At 48.9% G+C, this 15879-nt stretch overlaps 1 protein-coding gene across 2 annotated transcripts; it reads right to left on the minus strand.

The window, feature by feature from the left end:
* Nucleotides 1-2325: 2325 nt before the first annotated feature.
* Nucleotides 2326-11971, minus strand: NAXE (NAD(P)HX epimerase). Of its 2 annotated transcripts, none has more exons than XM_028710213.2 (6): nucleotides 11738-11971; nucleotides 9664-9772; nucleotides 8321-8428; nucleotides 6949-7062; nucleotides 5891-6038; nucleotides 2326-3048 (listed from the first exon to the last, which is right to left on the minus strand). In XM_028710213.2, the coding sequence occupies exons 1-6, from the start codon at nucleotides 11896-11898 to the stop codon at nucleotides 2846-2848; spliced, it is 843 nt and encodes a 280-aa protein (XP_028566046.2). In that variant the 5' UTR covers nucleotides 11899-11971; the 3' UTR covers nucleotides 2326-2845. The 2 variants fall into 2 exon arrangements, with proteins under 2 accessions (XP_028566046.2, XP_077776673.1); XM_077920547.1 differs by having other exon boundaries at nucleotides 9664-9768; nucleotides 11738-11871.
* Nucleotides 11972-15879: the final 3908 nt, after the last annotated feature.

The following is a 15879-nucleotide window of genomic DNA, read 5'->3' on the forward strand; positions in this document are numbered from 1 at the left end:
TTTTTTTTATGGGTGCTGGGTGTTGTTAGGAGACACCGATTCCCTTCCCAGAGCTACAGTTCGCGGAGTGGTTTAACCCTCTTCCATGGGAACTCTGGTAGGGGAATGGTGGTCTCTTAACAACGCGCTGTACCTTTGACAACCTACTACTCCCAGAATTCTTTGAGGGAAGCCATGACTGTTTAAAGTGCTTTACATGTGTGAATACGGGTTCCATCCAGCATTAATCCTAGTGAGATCAACAGATACAACAGTCTACTAATTTAAATGAATGTGCTCCGAATGGGACAAATGTTGGCTACAACCCCCGTGTTTCATAATGGCCATCCATTGGCCGCTGGGAAGCCCAGAAGTAGGTTATCAGGGCATTAGCCCAACAGGGACCTTTGGTGTAGCCAATATCCAGCAGAGGCACTTTCCTCCACGCACAAGTCCAGTGTTTCCGCTCTTCCATTTCTTAATAATAATAATAATTTATTATTTGTACCCCGCCCATCTGGCTGGGTTTCCCTAGCCACTCTGGGCCGCTTCCAACAAAGATAAAAAAATACACTGAAATGTCACATATTAAAAACTTCCCTGAACAGGGCTGCCTTCAGATGTCTTCTGAATGTCAGGTAGTTGTTTATCGCTTTGACATCTGATGGGAGGGCGTTCCACAGGGCAGGCGCCACTACCGACAAGGCCCTCTGCCTGGTTCCCTGTAACTTGGCCTCTCGCAGTGAGGGAACCGCCAGAAGGCCCTCGGAACTGGACCTCAGTGTCCAGGCAGATCGATGGGGGAGGAGACGCTCCTTCAGATATACTGGACCGAGGCCATTTAGGGCTTTAAAGGTCAGCACCAACACTTTGAATTGTGCTCGGAAACGTACTGGGAGCCAATGTAGGTCTTTCAAGACCGGTGTTATATGGTCTCGGCAGCCGCTCCCAGTCACCAGTCTAGCTGCCGCATTCTGGATTAGTTGTAGTTTCCGGGTCACCTTCAAAGGTAGCCCCACGTAGAGCGCATTGCAGTAGTCCAAGCGGGAGATAATCAGAGCATGCACCACTCTGGCGAGACAGTCTGCAGGCAGATAGGGTCTCAGCCTACGTACCAGATGGAGCTGGTAAACAGCTGCCCTGGATACAGATTTGACCTGTGCCTCCATGGACAGCTGTGAGTCCAAAATGACTCCCAGGCTGCGCACCTGGTCCTTCAGGGGCACAGTTGCCCCATTCAGGACCAAGGAATCCTCCACTCCTGTCCCCCAAAAACAGTACTTCTGTCTTGTCAGGATTCAACCTCAATCTGTTAGCCGCCATCCATCCTCCAACCACCTCCAGACACTCACACAGGACCTTCACCGCCTTCACTGGTTCTGACTTAAAAGGGAGGTAGAGCTGGGTATCATCCGCATACTGATGAACACCCAGTCCAAACCTCCTGATGATCTCTCCCAGTGGCTGCATGTAAATGTTGAAAAGCATGGGGGAGAGGACAGAACCCTGAGGCACCCCACAAGTGAGAGCCCAGGGGTCTGAACACTCATCCCCCACACCACTTTCTGAACACGGCCCAGGAGGAAGGAGCGGAACCACTGTAGGACAGTACCCCCAGCTCCCAGCCCCTCAAGACAGTCCAGAAGAATGTTATGGTTGATGGTATCAAACGCTGCTGAGAGATCCAGAACTAGGAAACAGCTCTCACCTTTGTCCCTAGCCCGCCAGAGATCATCAACCAGTGCGACCAAGGCAGTTTCAGTCCCATGATGAGGCCTGAATCCCGACTGGAAGGGATCCAAATGGTCCGCTTCTTCCAGGCGTGCCTGGAGTTGTTCAGCAACCACTCGCTCAATCACCTTGCCCAAGAATGGAAGATTTGAGACTGGGCGATAATTGGCCATCGTGGCCGCATCTAAAGATGGTTTTTTAAGAAGCGGTTTAATAACCGCCTCTTTCAGCAGGTATGGGAAGGCTCCCTCACGGAGGGAAGCATTCACCACCCCACGAAGCCCATCGCCCAGTCCTTCCCAGCTAGCTTTTATAAGCCAGGATGGGCAAGGATCCAGGAGACAGGTGGTTGGCTTCACTCATCCAAGCAGCCTGTCCACATCCTCGGAGGTAACAGATTGGAATTGATCCCACACAACTTGACTAGACAGGACTCTAGCACTCTCCCGCCCTGGCCCTGCTCCCACGGTGGAGTCTACTTGTGTGCAGCAAGTGTAGAGTTCTGGCATGGAGCTGCCCCAACCTAAGGAGCTGGGCTGGATTGGCCCATGGATGGTTGGCTGCCCAGCTCTGCCCTAAAGGATGTCCACAAGTACAACAACAACAGCTGGGTGGTGGTTTTTTAAGCAAAGTTATTTTTTAATCACACCATTTTTATTGAAGGAAAATGAAAGTTGTCTCAGTCTGTTACAGTCTATAAAACAGTCTCTTCCTTGCACAAAGTAAAAGAATGAGATTCTTCTAAGAGGCCTTCCAGATGTTGCTGAACTACAATTCCCATCAGCCCCAGCCAGCATGGCTGACGGCCAGGGAAGGTGGTAGTGGTAGTTCTAGTTCAGCAACATCTGGAAGGCCAAAGGCTCCCCACATCTGCACTGTTGTTCCTTTTCTCAGACACTAATACTTTGCAATGTGATGGAAGGCAGCCTTTTTTGGTTTGTTTGGTCTAAAGCTGTTGCCCAAGTCTTCTGATCTCTTCCCGTATTGCTCTCAATTGCTGTGTGTCCACTTATGATCCAAGGCTACTTCTTAAGGCCTAACTTGTAACTCCAAATAATGAACCACCGAACATTAACCCAACCTAACTTCAATTCCTCTTCTGATCCGGATGTCTCCCCAGCTTGGGGTGCAGTGGCTAGGAGAGCCGTAGAACGCAGTCTGTCTCTGGGTACTCCGGGAGGTTAAGCGAGTACTTCTTCTGCAGTGCTGCAGGCACGAATCTGCCACCCAGGAAGTGGTAGCGTCCAGTGAACTGCTTTGCGGCCTTCTTGGGTGCAGTGAGAGAGATCAGCATGTCTGGCTGCAGCCCATCAGGGTTCCCTTTCTCCACGTCCCAGCCTGAAATCAAAGAAGGGCAAATGCTTGAGAAATAAGTTCACAGCCACTTTCCCTAACCTGGCATGCCCTCCAGCTGCTTTGAGCTACAACTCCCACCAGCCCCTGCTCCGTGGGTGTGCTGGCTGGAACCGATGGAAGCTGCAGTCCGAAACGTCTACGGAGAATCAGGTGAAGGAAGGTTGGTTTACATAGAGACATGTGGTTTATCAATGTGCTACAACGCAGCAGCCAATATCAAACTTCTTTGTAACTCCCTTGGTGTGCAAGTAGTCCTTTATTCTGTAGAAGAGGCATGACCCTCCAGATGTTTTGGGACTGCAGCTCCCATCATCCCTAGCTAACAGGACCAGTGGTCAGGGATGATGGGAATTGTAGTCCCAAAACACATGGAGGGCCAAGTTTAGCCATGCCTGCCGTAGAAGGAAGATGCTTACCACCTGTCAGGTTGCCAGAATAGCCTTACCGATCGAGCTGCAAATCAGGAAGAGGCATGCGGATTGAAGGCAAAGAACTTGATTGCTTTGCAACCAGAGATACCCGACACCGAGGCGGCTCAAGGTATGAAAGTTGCAGAAGCTGGAAACCCTTCCTGTCCTTTAAGCGTTTCTCTCTGTACATTCTTCCGGCATCATTCAGCTTTTCTTATCTGCCCTTTCTGTTTTTTAGCTCTCCTTTCTTGAGCTGAGGGAGGGGGAGAAGGGGCCGGAAGAGGATTGTCCTGCAATGCGGAAGATGTATCCTCTGCTCTCTCCCTATCAGGATCTATGCCCACACTGTGCCTCTCCCCTTCGCCCCTACTCTCTGGCTCCAAGACTTTCCTGATGGTTCCCTCTGTGGACCAGTCTGAGTCAAACTCAAAATTTCCCCCCCTCCCCAGTGGTACCTCCTAGACAACTGGTAGCCACCATTCCTCCTTGGCTAGCCAGTCTCTGACACCACCTCAGCATTCATAGAGTGGCTTTTTGAATGTTTTAAGGTGCTCCATGTACATTCTCTTACAACAACCTTGTAAGGTAGGTCAGAATTATCTCCATATTGCAGGGAGGGGAAGGCTGTGCTTGGCTGAGTGAGTGGGACCTCAACAGAAGGGTAAAAATGAAGTTCTTTAACCAAGAACTAAAACCGAAAACTGAAACCACAAATAATGGGGCTGGAATCGTCAAATGTTTAAAATAAGGATCGAATGCAGGCATAGGCAAACTCCGGCCCTCCGAATGTTTGGGACTACAATTCCCATCATCCATGACCACTGGTCCTGTTAGTTAGGGATGATGGGAATTGTAGTCCCAGACATCTGGAGGGCCGGGGTTTGCCTATGCCTGATCTAATGCCTAGGGAGTTTTGATACAATGTCACCATGCCCAAATGAAAACCCTGGTTAATTCAGTATGTTCCACATTACAAATCCAACAGCTGACTGTTATGTGCCCGCCAAATTGATCCACGGCTGGCTGGACCCATTTCTGCAAAATCAGTATCATGAGGCAGAATTCAAAATTCTGGTCTCTAAAAGATTCCTGCATTGCAGGGGGTTGGACTAGAGGATCCTCGTGGTCCTTTCCAACTCTATAAATCTATGATTAATGACTGCACAGCAACATATGAACATTTTAATAAAGCCCCAAAGCCTGATTTTACTCTGAAGTTGCATCTGGTGCTTCCATGAGCCAGCCTAATGGTAGTAGCATGTTCTCCAAATTTTGCAGAAACATTTATTCCTTACTACCTCTTAGCACCCTGAAATCAGCAATACAAGAACTATCTCTCTGAGGTTCTCCACCCCAGTTTTGGAATGTGAGATGGAAGGGCAGCTAACCAGGTCCCACCCAGGAAGCTGGGGGACAGCATTCAGATGCGGGGCTCAAACCAAGGTTCCATGTGGGTGTGTCATGAAATTGCACACCGGTCTGCAATTGCTGTATTGAATTAAAATATTTATACTCGAAAGTGCCCTAAGGCATCTAAACAAAACAAATCTGGAATAAAACCAAAAAGTCCCCAAGCCATACTATTCAGATTCACTATACAATCAAAGAATACTGCTACCTAAAATAAAAGGACTAACTTAGATCTGTTAATTTTCAACAACCCTCAAGCAGCAAACGGCCATCCTCCAAACTGGAGACCCCAAACAAAATTGGTTTCATTTGCCATTATACCCAGAGCAGACTGGAAGCTTTAATTTCGCCCCCCCCCCCCAATTTATTTTGTAAATTGCCTTGGGAATATGACTGAAAGGTGGTGTAAAAATACTTAAAAAGCCATTTTTCTCTATAGAGGGGTGGCAAATAAATGTTTCAAAATGGTGGCGGGGGGATGAAACTGCTGCAGCCCGATGGCTAAGGAAACCTTGGCTGACGACTGAGAATTCCAAACATGGTTGCATAATCTTTGTAAAAGCCAGGTAACTCATCCACAAAGAGTGGTGCAAAGTGCCATAAACAGGCCTGAATATATGCACAAGGCACAGAATATGGGACTGGGCGACTTCGTTAAGAACTGGTTTTTTAAAAAGCAAAACAAAACTTGCTGGTGGCTTCTAGTCCCCAAGGCTGCGAATTACTCCTTGCTTCTATCTGCGTAACTAGATATACATTATGCAAAGTATCATTATTATTTCTATTTACAAAATGAGTTACTGCAAAACACAAAGCTCAAATCTGCCTAAACTTGTGCAGGTTAAGAGTTCAGCTTCCTTTGGGCTCACTCTTGGTTACAGAGTTTGAAGGGGGGGGGGGTCTGGAGATGGAGCATGCAAAAAAGAAATCCATGTGCTACATTACACGGAAGCTGAAAGAATATTTGGGTACCCAGCTCAGAGAGCATCCTTGGCCCAACATACCAGAAGGGATATCGATGCTCACAATGGGGACAGTGACCTTCTCCAGTGTGCTCAGGATGGTGCCAAAGGGCTCTCGCACAGCCCCTTGGAAGCTGAAGCCAAAAATGGCATCTACAACCAGGCCGTAGAGCTCATCAATGAATGCAGCCTGCCAACGAAACAAGAGGCAACAGGTTAGTGTAACACATGGGCTGTGACCAATGGCCTCAAAGGCCAAATTCTCATTCAGATAACAGGGAGGGTGTATGAGTGTGACGAGACAAAACAGAAAAGTGGTCCAAAAAGTCAATGCAAATTTAGCTTTTGGAGAGTAGTCTAGTTTCTGTGCAACTCCCCCAAACCTCGCTATCCTCCAGAATACCAGGTGGCACTAACAAGAGTTCAAGGAAACATTCCAGACAAAGAAAAGAAATCACAGGAAAGTGGGAAGTAGGGCTGCAAACGAGCCGATAGGTGTGTGAAATGTGGCTACAATCAAGGAGGTTATATAGGTGCCTTAATGCAGATTTTGCCGAATCGTAAATATAATTTCAACTCTTGACCTTCACATTCTGTGACACCCACCCCAGGCGCAGTTCAGACCCACCCCCTCCTGCCAAACCCAACCAATTTTGACAGTAGCAGGAAAAAAGGAATGAAAAGTTAAGACACACATTGGTGTAGGCAGAGAGCTTTAAACCTTTCCTGATAGGGATGTCATTTGCCTTCTTCCCCACTTGTGAGGTTGATAACCTAGTCACTCCTCAACTGACCTGCACAGAGTCACAAACTACCAACAGCACACATAAATCATTTCTTGCATATATCTGGCACTATTAGTTGAGCCAGCAGTATATCATAGCAAACTTGGGGAGTTTCATTCCCCGTAATTTCCATATGGGCCCACAAAGGTAGTTTTGGGGTTCCCCACCTCAAGTTTACATTGCAATCCAGTTTATTTCCCCTATTTGCTGACCTTAATATTTTGGCTACTGCCCATAAAGATGTGGGTTCATAATGTTTTCTTAACCTGATCCAACACCTATTCTTCTGGGTTTTAGAGGTGGTGGTCTACCTACTTCTGATGGGAACTCCGAAAGGAACGGGATGTCCATTTTCTTGCACTGCGTGGTTAAACCTTCAAAAAGTGGCTTGTTGGGGCGTTTAGGGTAAAACAGCGTTGGCTCATAGCCCTGTAAGAGAGACATGCTATTCATTTATTTATCTGAAACACTTACACAGTGCTACCTCCGCTTACAGACGCTTCAGGTTACAGACTCCGCTAACCCAGAAATAGTACCTCAGGTTAAGAACTTTGCTTCAGGATGAGAACAGAAATTGTGCGGCAGCGGGAGGCACCATTAGCTAAAGTGTTACCTCAGGTTAAGAACAGTTTCAGGTTAAGAATGGACCTCCAGAACAAATTAAGTTCTTAACCCGAGGTACCACTGTATCCTGGGTTATAACCTGAAGAGGTCCTCAACGCAAATTATGAAGATTTGCACAACTGTATTGATTTACAAAGCCCCAAACAACTTAGGTCCAAGCTACCTCAGGAGCCATCTGACACCTGATAGCGCAGCTTGATCACTGAGAGCATCTGCAGGAACATCGCCGGTCACTTCCCCAAGGTGGTGATGCTTAATGGACAACAAACCACTGGATTTGAACAGGCCATACTTTGGCCACATCCACACAATGTATATTAAGCACTATGATACTTTACATAGTCATGGCTTCCCCCAAAGAATTCTGGGATGTGTAGTTCATTAAGGGTACCGAGTTGTTAGGAGACTCCTTTCCACCCTCAGAGAGCAACAGTTCTTAAGAGTTCCTGTGAAGATGGATTGAGAATTGTAGCTCTCTGTGGGGAATAGCAATCTCCTAATTCTCACTCTCTTAACAAACTGCAGCTCCCAGAATTCTATGGGGGAAGGAATAGCGTTACAGTCAACTGGCTTGATTCTTGACCTCCACTTCACGGCTGCCTGTAGAACACTGGTACCGTGGCAAGAAAATGTGATTTGTAGGGCTGTAGAAGGTCGAGCGACTTATCACTAGATCATCTAAGAGAGCTATGTTTCTAAAGACTGACATGTCCTTTAAGGTTATCAATGGCTACTAGCCACGAAGGCTACGCTCTGCCTCCATTGTCAGAAGCATGAATACCAGTTGCTGGAAACCAGAGGAAGGGAGAGTGCTCTTGTGCTTGGGTCCTGCTTGTGGGTTTCCTACAGGCCACTGTGAGAACAGGATACTGGAGCAGGTGGCCATTTTCCTGATCTAGCAGGCTTTCCTTATCTCCATTGAAAATACCCAATTCTTACATTACATGCCACATTAACCACATCCACAAGCTCAACCCCCAGCCCAATTCTACGCAAGAATGAAGCACCGTTTGCAAACGTGCTCCTAGATTTCTACTGAAGGATAAAGGAGCACGACACTCACAAACATTTTCAGGTGCCGGGCACAAACCAGGCCATCTCCTCCGTTGTTTCCAGGGCCGCACACAATCAGGACGGTTGGCTGGTTAATGGTGGAGCCGACTGGGTAGGCCTTGTGGGAAAAGGAGAAGACAAACATAAGTGTTTTCTGTGAAGAGATGAATTCTGTGATGATGCAAATAACCCGTGGATTGAAGTATCAATTGAAGTATTATTCTCATTTGTTTGACTTTTTCATTGTTGTTTTGTTTAATAACAACAACAACAGGCCACCCATCTGGCTAGGTTTCTCCGGTCACTTTGGGCGGCTTCCAACATAATATAAAAACACAGCTTTAACATCAAGCCTCAAAAACTTCCCAATACAGGGCTGCCTTCAGATGTCTTTGGAAAGTCATGTAATTGGTTATCTCTTTGACATCTGATGGGAGTGCATTCTACAGGGTGGGTGCCACTACCCCCTCTGGCTAGTTCCCTGTAACCTCACTTCTCACAGTGAGGGAACCGCCAGAAGGCCCTCAGAGCTGGACCTCAGTGTCCAGGCTGAATGATGCGGGTGGAGATGCTCCTTCAGGTATACAGGGCAAAGGCCGTTTAGGACTTTAAAGGTTAGCACCAATTAAATTTGTATTTTTGTTGGAAGCTACCCAGAGTGACTGGGACACCCCAGTCAGATGGGTGTGGTATAAGAAATGAATTACTATCATCATCATCATCCTCATCTGATGGAGAATTCAGTATCTCAAGCACCTCACTTTTATTTTATTTTTTAAAGCGCATTCTTCTAGTCCTTATGAGTTCACAAAGATGCATCAGGAATCTCTGTGGAGGAAGTGTGGGATAAACTGGGAAGGGCAATGGGGCTGGTGGGGTGGAAGCCAAGGAACCCAACAGGAGTCAGAACCAGAGCCAAAGGCGCATGGAGCCAGCTAATTCCACTTTCGTCCCCATCCACCTCGCGGTTGAATTCTACAAAAGCAGCACTGGGAGTACAGAGGAGGAAGGTGAGAGCCACGGCTTCCCCTGGGACCATTGTAACTAAGAAGGCAGGCAAATGGGGGCTGGCAGAGCACAGGCTGAGGTGGGTACTGCTGTGCCCCTTTCATTCTAATGTGGCCCTCCACAGGTTTTTTGAGTCCAACTCCTATCAGCTCCATCCTGAAAGGCCAATGGTCAAGGATGGTGGGAGTTGTAGTCTGAGAACACGCAGAGGATCATAGGTTTCCCCATCCCTGTTCTGCAGCATCCTGCAGCAAGTAGTTCCACAGGTCATTCTCAGGCACGGCCATCCCTTCAGCCCCAGCTTTCGGCACCATTCGACTTGTTCTTTATGCCCGCAACCCCTACCTTTGCAATGGCTGTGGCGCAGCTCAACCCAGCCAGCTCCATCAGCTGATCGACGCTGAATTTGTACTCATCAAACAGTTCTTGGTCTATGGCTTGAGCTTCCTTCTGGCTGGCGAGGAGAAGACAGAATCTCTTAGCACAACATTATCCTCGTATTTTTTTTTTTTGGCCTGAGATACGTTTAAGTCTTGTATCCCCACTTTCATCCTTTATTCACACACCTTTTCTGTACACAACAGCTTTATGAGGAAGGTCAGGCAAAGGCAGAAGGAAGGGGCAGGTCCCATCTGCACTATACATTTAAAGCAGAATCGTACCACTTTAAACAGTCATGGCCTCCCGCTAAGAAACCTGGGAAGTGTAGTTTGTTATGGGTGCTGAGAGTTGCTGGCAGACCCCCTATTCCCCTCACAGAACAGGTCTGTTTAACATCCCATTTCTCTTCCCAGGGAACTCTGGGAACAGCAGCTCTGGGAAGGGAATAACTGTATTCTAACAAACCCCAAGATTCTTTGGGAGAAGCCATGACGGTTTAAAGTGGGATCCTAAACCGTGTGCTGCTCTGGTTTGCCAGAAGCAGCTTAGTCATGCTGGCCACATGACCTGGAAGCTGTACGCCGGCTCCCTCAGCCAATAAAGCGAGATGAGTGCCGCAACCTCAGAGTCGGTCACGACTGGACCCAATGGTCAGGGGTCCCCTTTACCCTTTTTTAAACCCCCTTGGCGACACATCACACATAACAACTTTTAGGCAGGTGCTGGCGACATGGCATCTATGGACACAACGGTGCCTCTAGTTCTTGCCCACTCTCTGCCCCCTGGGCCATGAGGCAGGGAGGGTGGTTATTTCCCCACCTGCTTGAAAAGCAAATAGAGCCGGAGGAGGAAGTTGGAAGAGTGACCGCCTTTCCCGTGTCCTTTTTCAGCTCTCTGTGTGTTTTCAAAGGCTCAGATCTCATGGATTGGAGTTTTATCCAGATTGCTTGGGAAAGTGAAGTTTGTGTGACTGTGCTTTCTTGATCTGGGGGGACATAACTGACTAGAGTGGGTGGCACCCACAGCAGGGAGCAGGGACCCTCTGGCCCTCCAGATGTTGCTGGACCTCAAATCCCATCAAAACCAGGCCACTGGCCAGGAGTCAAGAATCCAACAGCAACATCTGGAGTACCACAGGTCCCCCCACCCAGGACAGATCAATATCTATCTATACAAACATAAAAAGCTCTACCCTATTCTGTTCGCTTGCTTATTTATTTTTTGTGGCATTTGTACCCCACTCTTTTTTAAAATATTGATTTTTTATTAGCTTTTCAAAGGTTTGAACAAATTTAATTCACATGCAATATATAATTCACCCCTCCCTCTCTGATGTTTTTATTCTTATCCTTACTTGCTGCATTATATTGGTTGCTAACCTCCCCCCCAACTCCGCCTTATCTCCCCACCAGCCCTGATCATATCTGGAATCCTGCTCGCGATTTCATATCGCTACATTACTTTGCAAGATCTTACCCCACTCTTCAGCCAACCCCCCCCAAAAAAACACGTTTTAACCGATTTTAATCTTGTGTTTTCATGTCGTTGTAACCCACCCACCCTGGGAAAGCAGAATAAGAAATTAATTATTTAGTCTAAATATACAACAACAACAACAACGCAGGGCGCCTTGATATCACAGTCTCGCTAATCGGATGAGCGAGGCTGCAGCCAGGAAGTGCAATCTGTGCATGCTCGAGGGCACTGCCAGTCCTTTACAAGTTGCACACCGGAATCCTGAAGCTGAGCACAGGTGGTGGTGACGGGTGGGGCTCAACCTTGGCCTCCTTCCGTGTCCACCGACCAGGTCTCTGCAAATCACCCCCCGGCCTTCATCCCCCTTGAACCGGAACCGCTGGAGGTTGCAAGAGCAGCGCGTGCTGCTGCTTCTCCTGCTAGCTCTCCCTTCCCTCCCCGGGCTTTTTTCCAGGACGGTCCTCCGAACCAGTCCGACAGGTACGCGGGGCCGCGGCTCGGACCCGGCCCTCCAGGAAAAAGCCGCTGGGCCCCGGCTCTCCCCTCCTCCCTCCAGTCTCACCCGAGGTACTTGGGTCCCTGCGCGGCCCCAGACGCAGCCGCGCTCTGCATGGCTCCGGGCGAAGGCGGCCAACGCGGGGCCGAGCAGCGCCCCGCTCGAGCCGCTCTGCAGAGGAGCAGGCCGAATCCCAGCAGGGCCGCCCGCCGCAGCCCGGAGGACATTCGCCCCGACGGAGAGGGAAGCCTAGCCGCGCTCGCTGGGCCGCTCCGGCTTGCCGCTGCCAAGCGCCGCCCTCTCTCCGGCGCTGCGCTGCTGCTGCTGCTCCTCCTCCTGCTGGATTGAATAAGTCTCAGCCCCCCAGCAGCGTCCGAGCCGGAATGGGCCAATGCAATCTAGCTTTTTAAAATTATTTATCTCTCCACCTTTTGCTCCAAGGAGCTCATGGTGGTATACAGTATATACAAGGCCACAGTGAGAACTTTGTTTTACAAAATTTAAACACGCTTCATTGGTGTTTTCTTAAACCCTCAAAGTCAAATAAAGATGGGACAATGAAATTATCAATAATAAAAATACTGCTACTAATAATTTTAAGACTTTGGAGAAGCTGAAATAGCCACAGGTTGAATCTCACCCCAAATTTCTAAACACCTAGGCAATCTTGCCTAAACAAAACTCTTTTCTAGGAGGCGCCAAAAAGAGTACAGGGAAGTAAAGGTGATGTCAATAGGCAGGGAGCTTACAAAGAAAGACGGGGTGGGATTAGGTGGTGCCATTTTCGCCAATCCAAGTGGTCAAGTGGGCATAGGCGCCGACTCCATGGGGCCTGAGGGGGCCCGAGCCCCCTCAAAAATTTTATTGGGGGGGCTCCGCCCCCCCAATAATTTAAGAAAATTATTGGGCGCGCGCAGCGGAAACGTCCTCCGCCGGTGACGTCACCCGGGCCTTGCGGAAAAGGCGCTGCGGGAGTTGCCGCCGTGGCGGCAGGGCCGCTGCAGAAGGGTGAGTGGCGAGGGCGGGACGGGGCCGCGCGCTCCTTTCCTCGGCTGCCCTCGTCGCGCGCCTTGGCTCCCGCGGCCGGCGAGGGGAGCCCGGGCCGCGCGCGGCTGCTGCTGCCACCGCCGCCTCTCCTGGGGGCGCCGCCTCCCCGGGCGGGAACGCTGCGGGTGCGCGAGGGAGGAGGGCGGCCCCCGGGGGCTGGGAGAGCCGGGCTGCCGTGGCCGAGAGGGCTGCTCTGCTGGGCGCCGCTGACATTGGAACTTAGAAAACTTCCCGGGGCAGGACCCCAGTATGGGCTCCCCTAATATTTTTTATAAGTCGGCGCCCCTGCAAGTGGGTGCATATGGAGTAAGACCCTAATTACAGAAAAGAGTAGGGTGACCCCCAGTATACTAGGGTTGCAACCCTACCATGTACTAAATGGTAAAAAACAAACAAACCCCAAAATAAATTTTCTACCTATATCAGTAGCACGACCCTTTCTTTAGGTGGGTATAAGTAACTAAAAGAACAGGAAATGGGGAACAAGTGTGCAGCAGAGGATAAGGAAATCTAACAAAGTTCTGGTTTTCCACATAATGGCTGATTTGATACTTTTAAAAAAATGTACTCATTTTTGGAGGGTGGCCTTAACTTTTCTGGTTGCCCTAAGCACTTCTTTGGTCTGCCTATTGAGTCATTCAGCACTGAGTATACATGGTTCCCCCCCTCAATTTTTGTAGTAAATAATTTTTATTACATTTTCCTCCCCGCCCCCCAAATTACATTATAACATATATCATAAATTACCAATCCCAAATTGTCCCTCCTCTCCCTTCCTCCCCCGGACTTCCCTCAACCTCCTTTTCTTGTTTATTTTAACACAATATCAAATCCTGCATATTTCCTTTCGATTCATTTTTTTATATTTAATCTTATAATTGATATAAATTTTCTTATTTGTAAATGTTTACTCAAAACCTGCTAACGTGTCCAATTCATTGGTCTCCCCCCCCCCCTCAGTTAATCCCCTCAACAACCCTGTAAAGTAGATTGGACTGAGAAGCAATGACTGGCCCAAGGTCACCCAGGGAGCTCTATGGCCAAGTGAGGATTTGAACACTTGTTTCCCAGGTCCTAGTCCGATATTCTAACCCAGGGGTCAGCAAACGTTTTCAGCAGGGGGCCAGTTCACTGTCCATCAGAACTTGTGGGGGGGCGGACTATATTTTTGGGGGGGGAATTGAACAAATTCCTATGCCCCACAAATACAGTGGTACCCCGGGTTAAAAACTTAATTCGTTCTGGAGGTCCGTTCTTAACCTGAAACTGTTCTTAACCTGAGGTACCACTTTAGCTAATGGGGCCTCCTGCTGCCGCCGCGCAGTTTCTGTTCTCATCCTGAAGCAAAGTTCTTAACCTGAGGTACTATTTCTGGGTTAGCGAAGTCTGTAACCTGAAGCATCTGTAACCTGAGGTACCACTGTAACCCAGAGATGCATTCACCAATAGACACTGCATTCTGATGGGGATGTAAAGGCATACTCTGAGCATGTGCAGTTCCACATTTTTAACTCGTAGCACAATTATGTCTGCAACGAATAAATTGGGGTTTGCTTCTGCTGCCCTGCTGCTGATCACCTTTACTTGGGGGAAAGGACTACAGTATTTGGTTGTAGGAAATAATAACATTTTAGAATATAAAGTATAAGTAATAAAATGAGGGTAATGCAACCATGTGCATGTCCAGCTGGCTGTCTCCTGACTAAAAACAAAGTTTTGGTTTTTAAAGTAATAATGGAATCATGCAGCGGAGACCAGCTTCATCCCGATGGGCAATGAGATGCCCATAGAGATGCACATGCACCGATCCCAGACCTGTTTGTCGCTGCTCCTATTACCTGCCACTCTTTGGGTTGCCATTTGTGAACTCCTGCACAGTGCAAGGCCTGGATTTCAGGCCCAAGGCACAGACGTAGCTGCATTCTTGTCCACCTGTGTCCTCTGTGACTTTGGAGGGCGAGTGGAGCACACCTAAGCAAAACCAGTGTGTGTTTGTGCTGAGCACCTACAAGCACACACACACTTCCTGGGGAGGGCGGTTGCTTTCATGGGCTGCTCTTGGGATTGCCAGACACCTCTGGCTGCTAATAAAATGCCGGGCGAGGGTGGAATCATGGTGGAATCAGCAGCCATTAGCCATGATACCCAAGAATAGGGCTGGAGCCCCAGCTTTGTCTAGTCACACTTGTATCCAGGGGTCAGCAAACTTTTTCAGCAGGGGGCCGGTCCACTGTCCCTCAGACCTTGTGAGGGGCCGGACTATATTTTTTGGGGGAAATTGAACAAATTCCTATGCCCCACAAATAACCCAGAGATGCATTTTAAATAAAAGGGCACATTCTACTTGTGTAAAAACACAGCTTCCCAGACCGTCCGTGGGCCGGATTTAGAAGGCTATTGGGTCGGATCCGGCCCTCGGGCCTTAGTTTGCCTACCCATGGTCTATCACCTTATTGCCTTGCCACTGCTTAAAATGGGATGCTGGATAAAACAGAGGCCCTTTGGTCTAGACCCACGACCCCACCCAGCAGGGTAGTTCTCCCATGCTGCTGTATTTGTGCATGTCCCCACCCCACCCCTCCTCCTCCCTGCATTTCCTCTCCCTTGGCTAACCATATTTTTACTTCCCTAATCAATTGGTTCCTTTGCCCATGTAGGCACACCACAGAAGGAGATGCAGAACCATCTCAAGGAGAAAAAGGAACTGCGGAGAGCAGCCCAGCCGGTGCCTTCTTTCCCTCCAGTGAGGCAGCCGTCTGGATACAGCAGCACCTCCTTCTATGACTACACAAGTCTCTCACCCTCCACGGAATCGGCCAGTTCTCCTGGCTTTCAGTACAACAGTTCTTCAGAATCAGAATCCACCACCACCTCAGACAGCACCAGTCCATCGCGCTCTGGACACGGGAGCGCCTCCTCAGCTTCTCTGGTGGCGAAAGGTTCCTTGGAGCACCCTGAGCCCTCAGCCTTTAGGCACATCAGCTCCTTAAGCGAATGCTCCTTGGGTTTCGAAAGTGGTCCCTCAAGATTGGAGAGGGACGCCGCCAGTTCCCCTGACTACAGCTCAGCACTTGAAGGATGGGTTGGTGGCTCTGGTTCTCCAAGTCTTGCTGGGAATGGGGACTCTCTTGAGATCAGGCCTTCTGGTCCTCCTGCAAGCC

Source organism: Podarcis muralis, chromosome 16, assembly GCF_964188315.1.
Source record: "Podarcis muralis chromosome 16, rPodMur119.hap1.1, whole genome shotgun sequence".
Classification (NCBI taxonomy): Eukaryota; Metazoa; Chordata; class Lepidosauria; order Squamata; family Lacertidae; genus Podarcis; species Podarcis muralis.

Coding starts and splice junctions, on each gene's coding strand:
- NAXE (XM_028710213.2), bottom strand. CDS start 11,898: ATGTCCTCCGGGCTGCGGCGGGCGGCCCTGCTGGGATTCGGCCTGCTC. Junction 9,773..11,737: donor CAGGGACCCAAGTACCTCGG/GTGAGACTGGAG, acceptor TCTCCTCGCCAG/CCAGAAGGAAGCTCAAGCCA. Junction 8,429..9,663: donor GCGCCACAGCCATTGCAAAG/GTAGGGGTTGCG, acceptor TTTTCCCACAAG/GCCTACCCAGTCGGCTCCAC.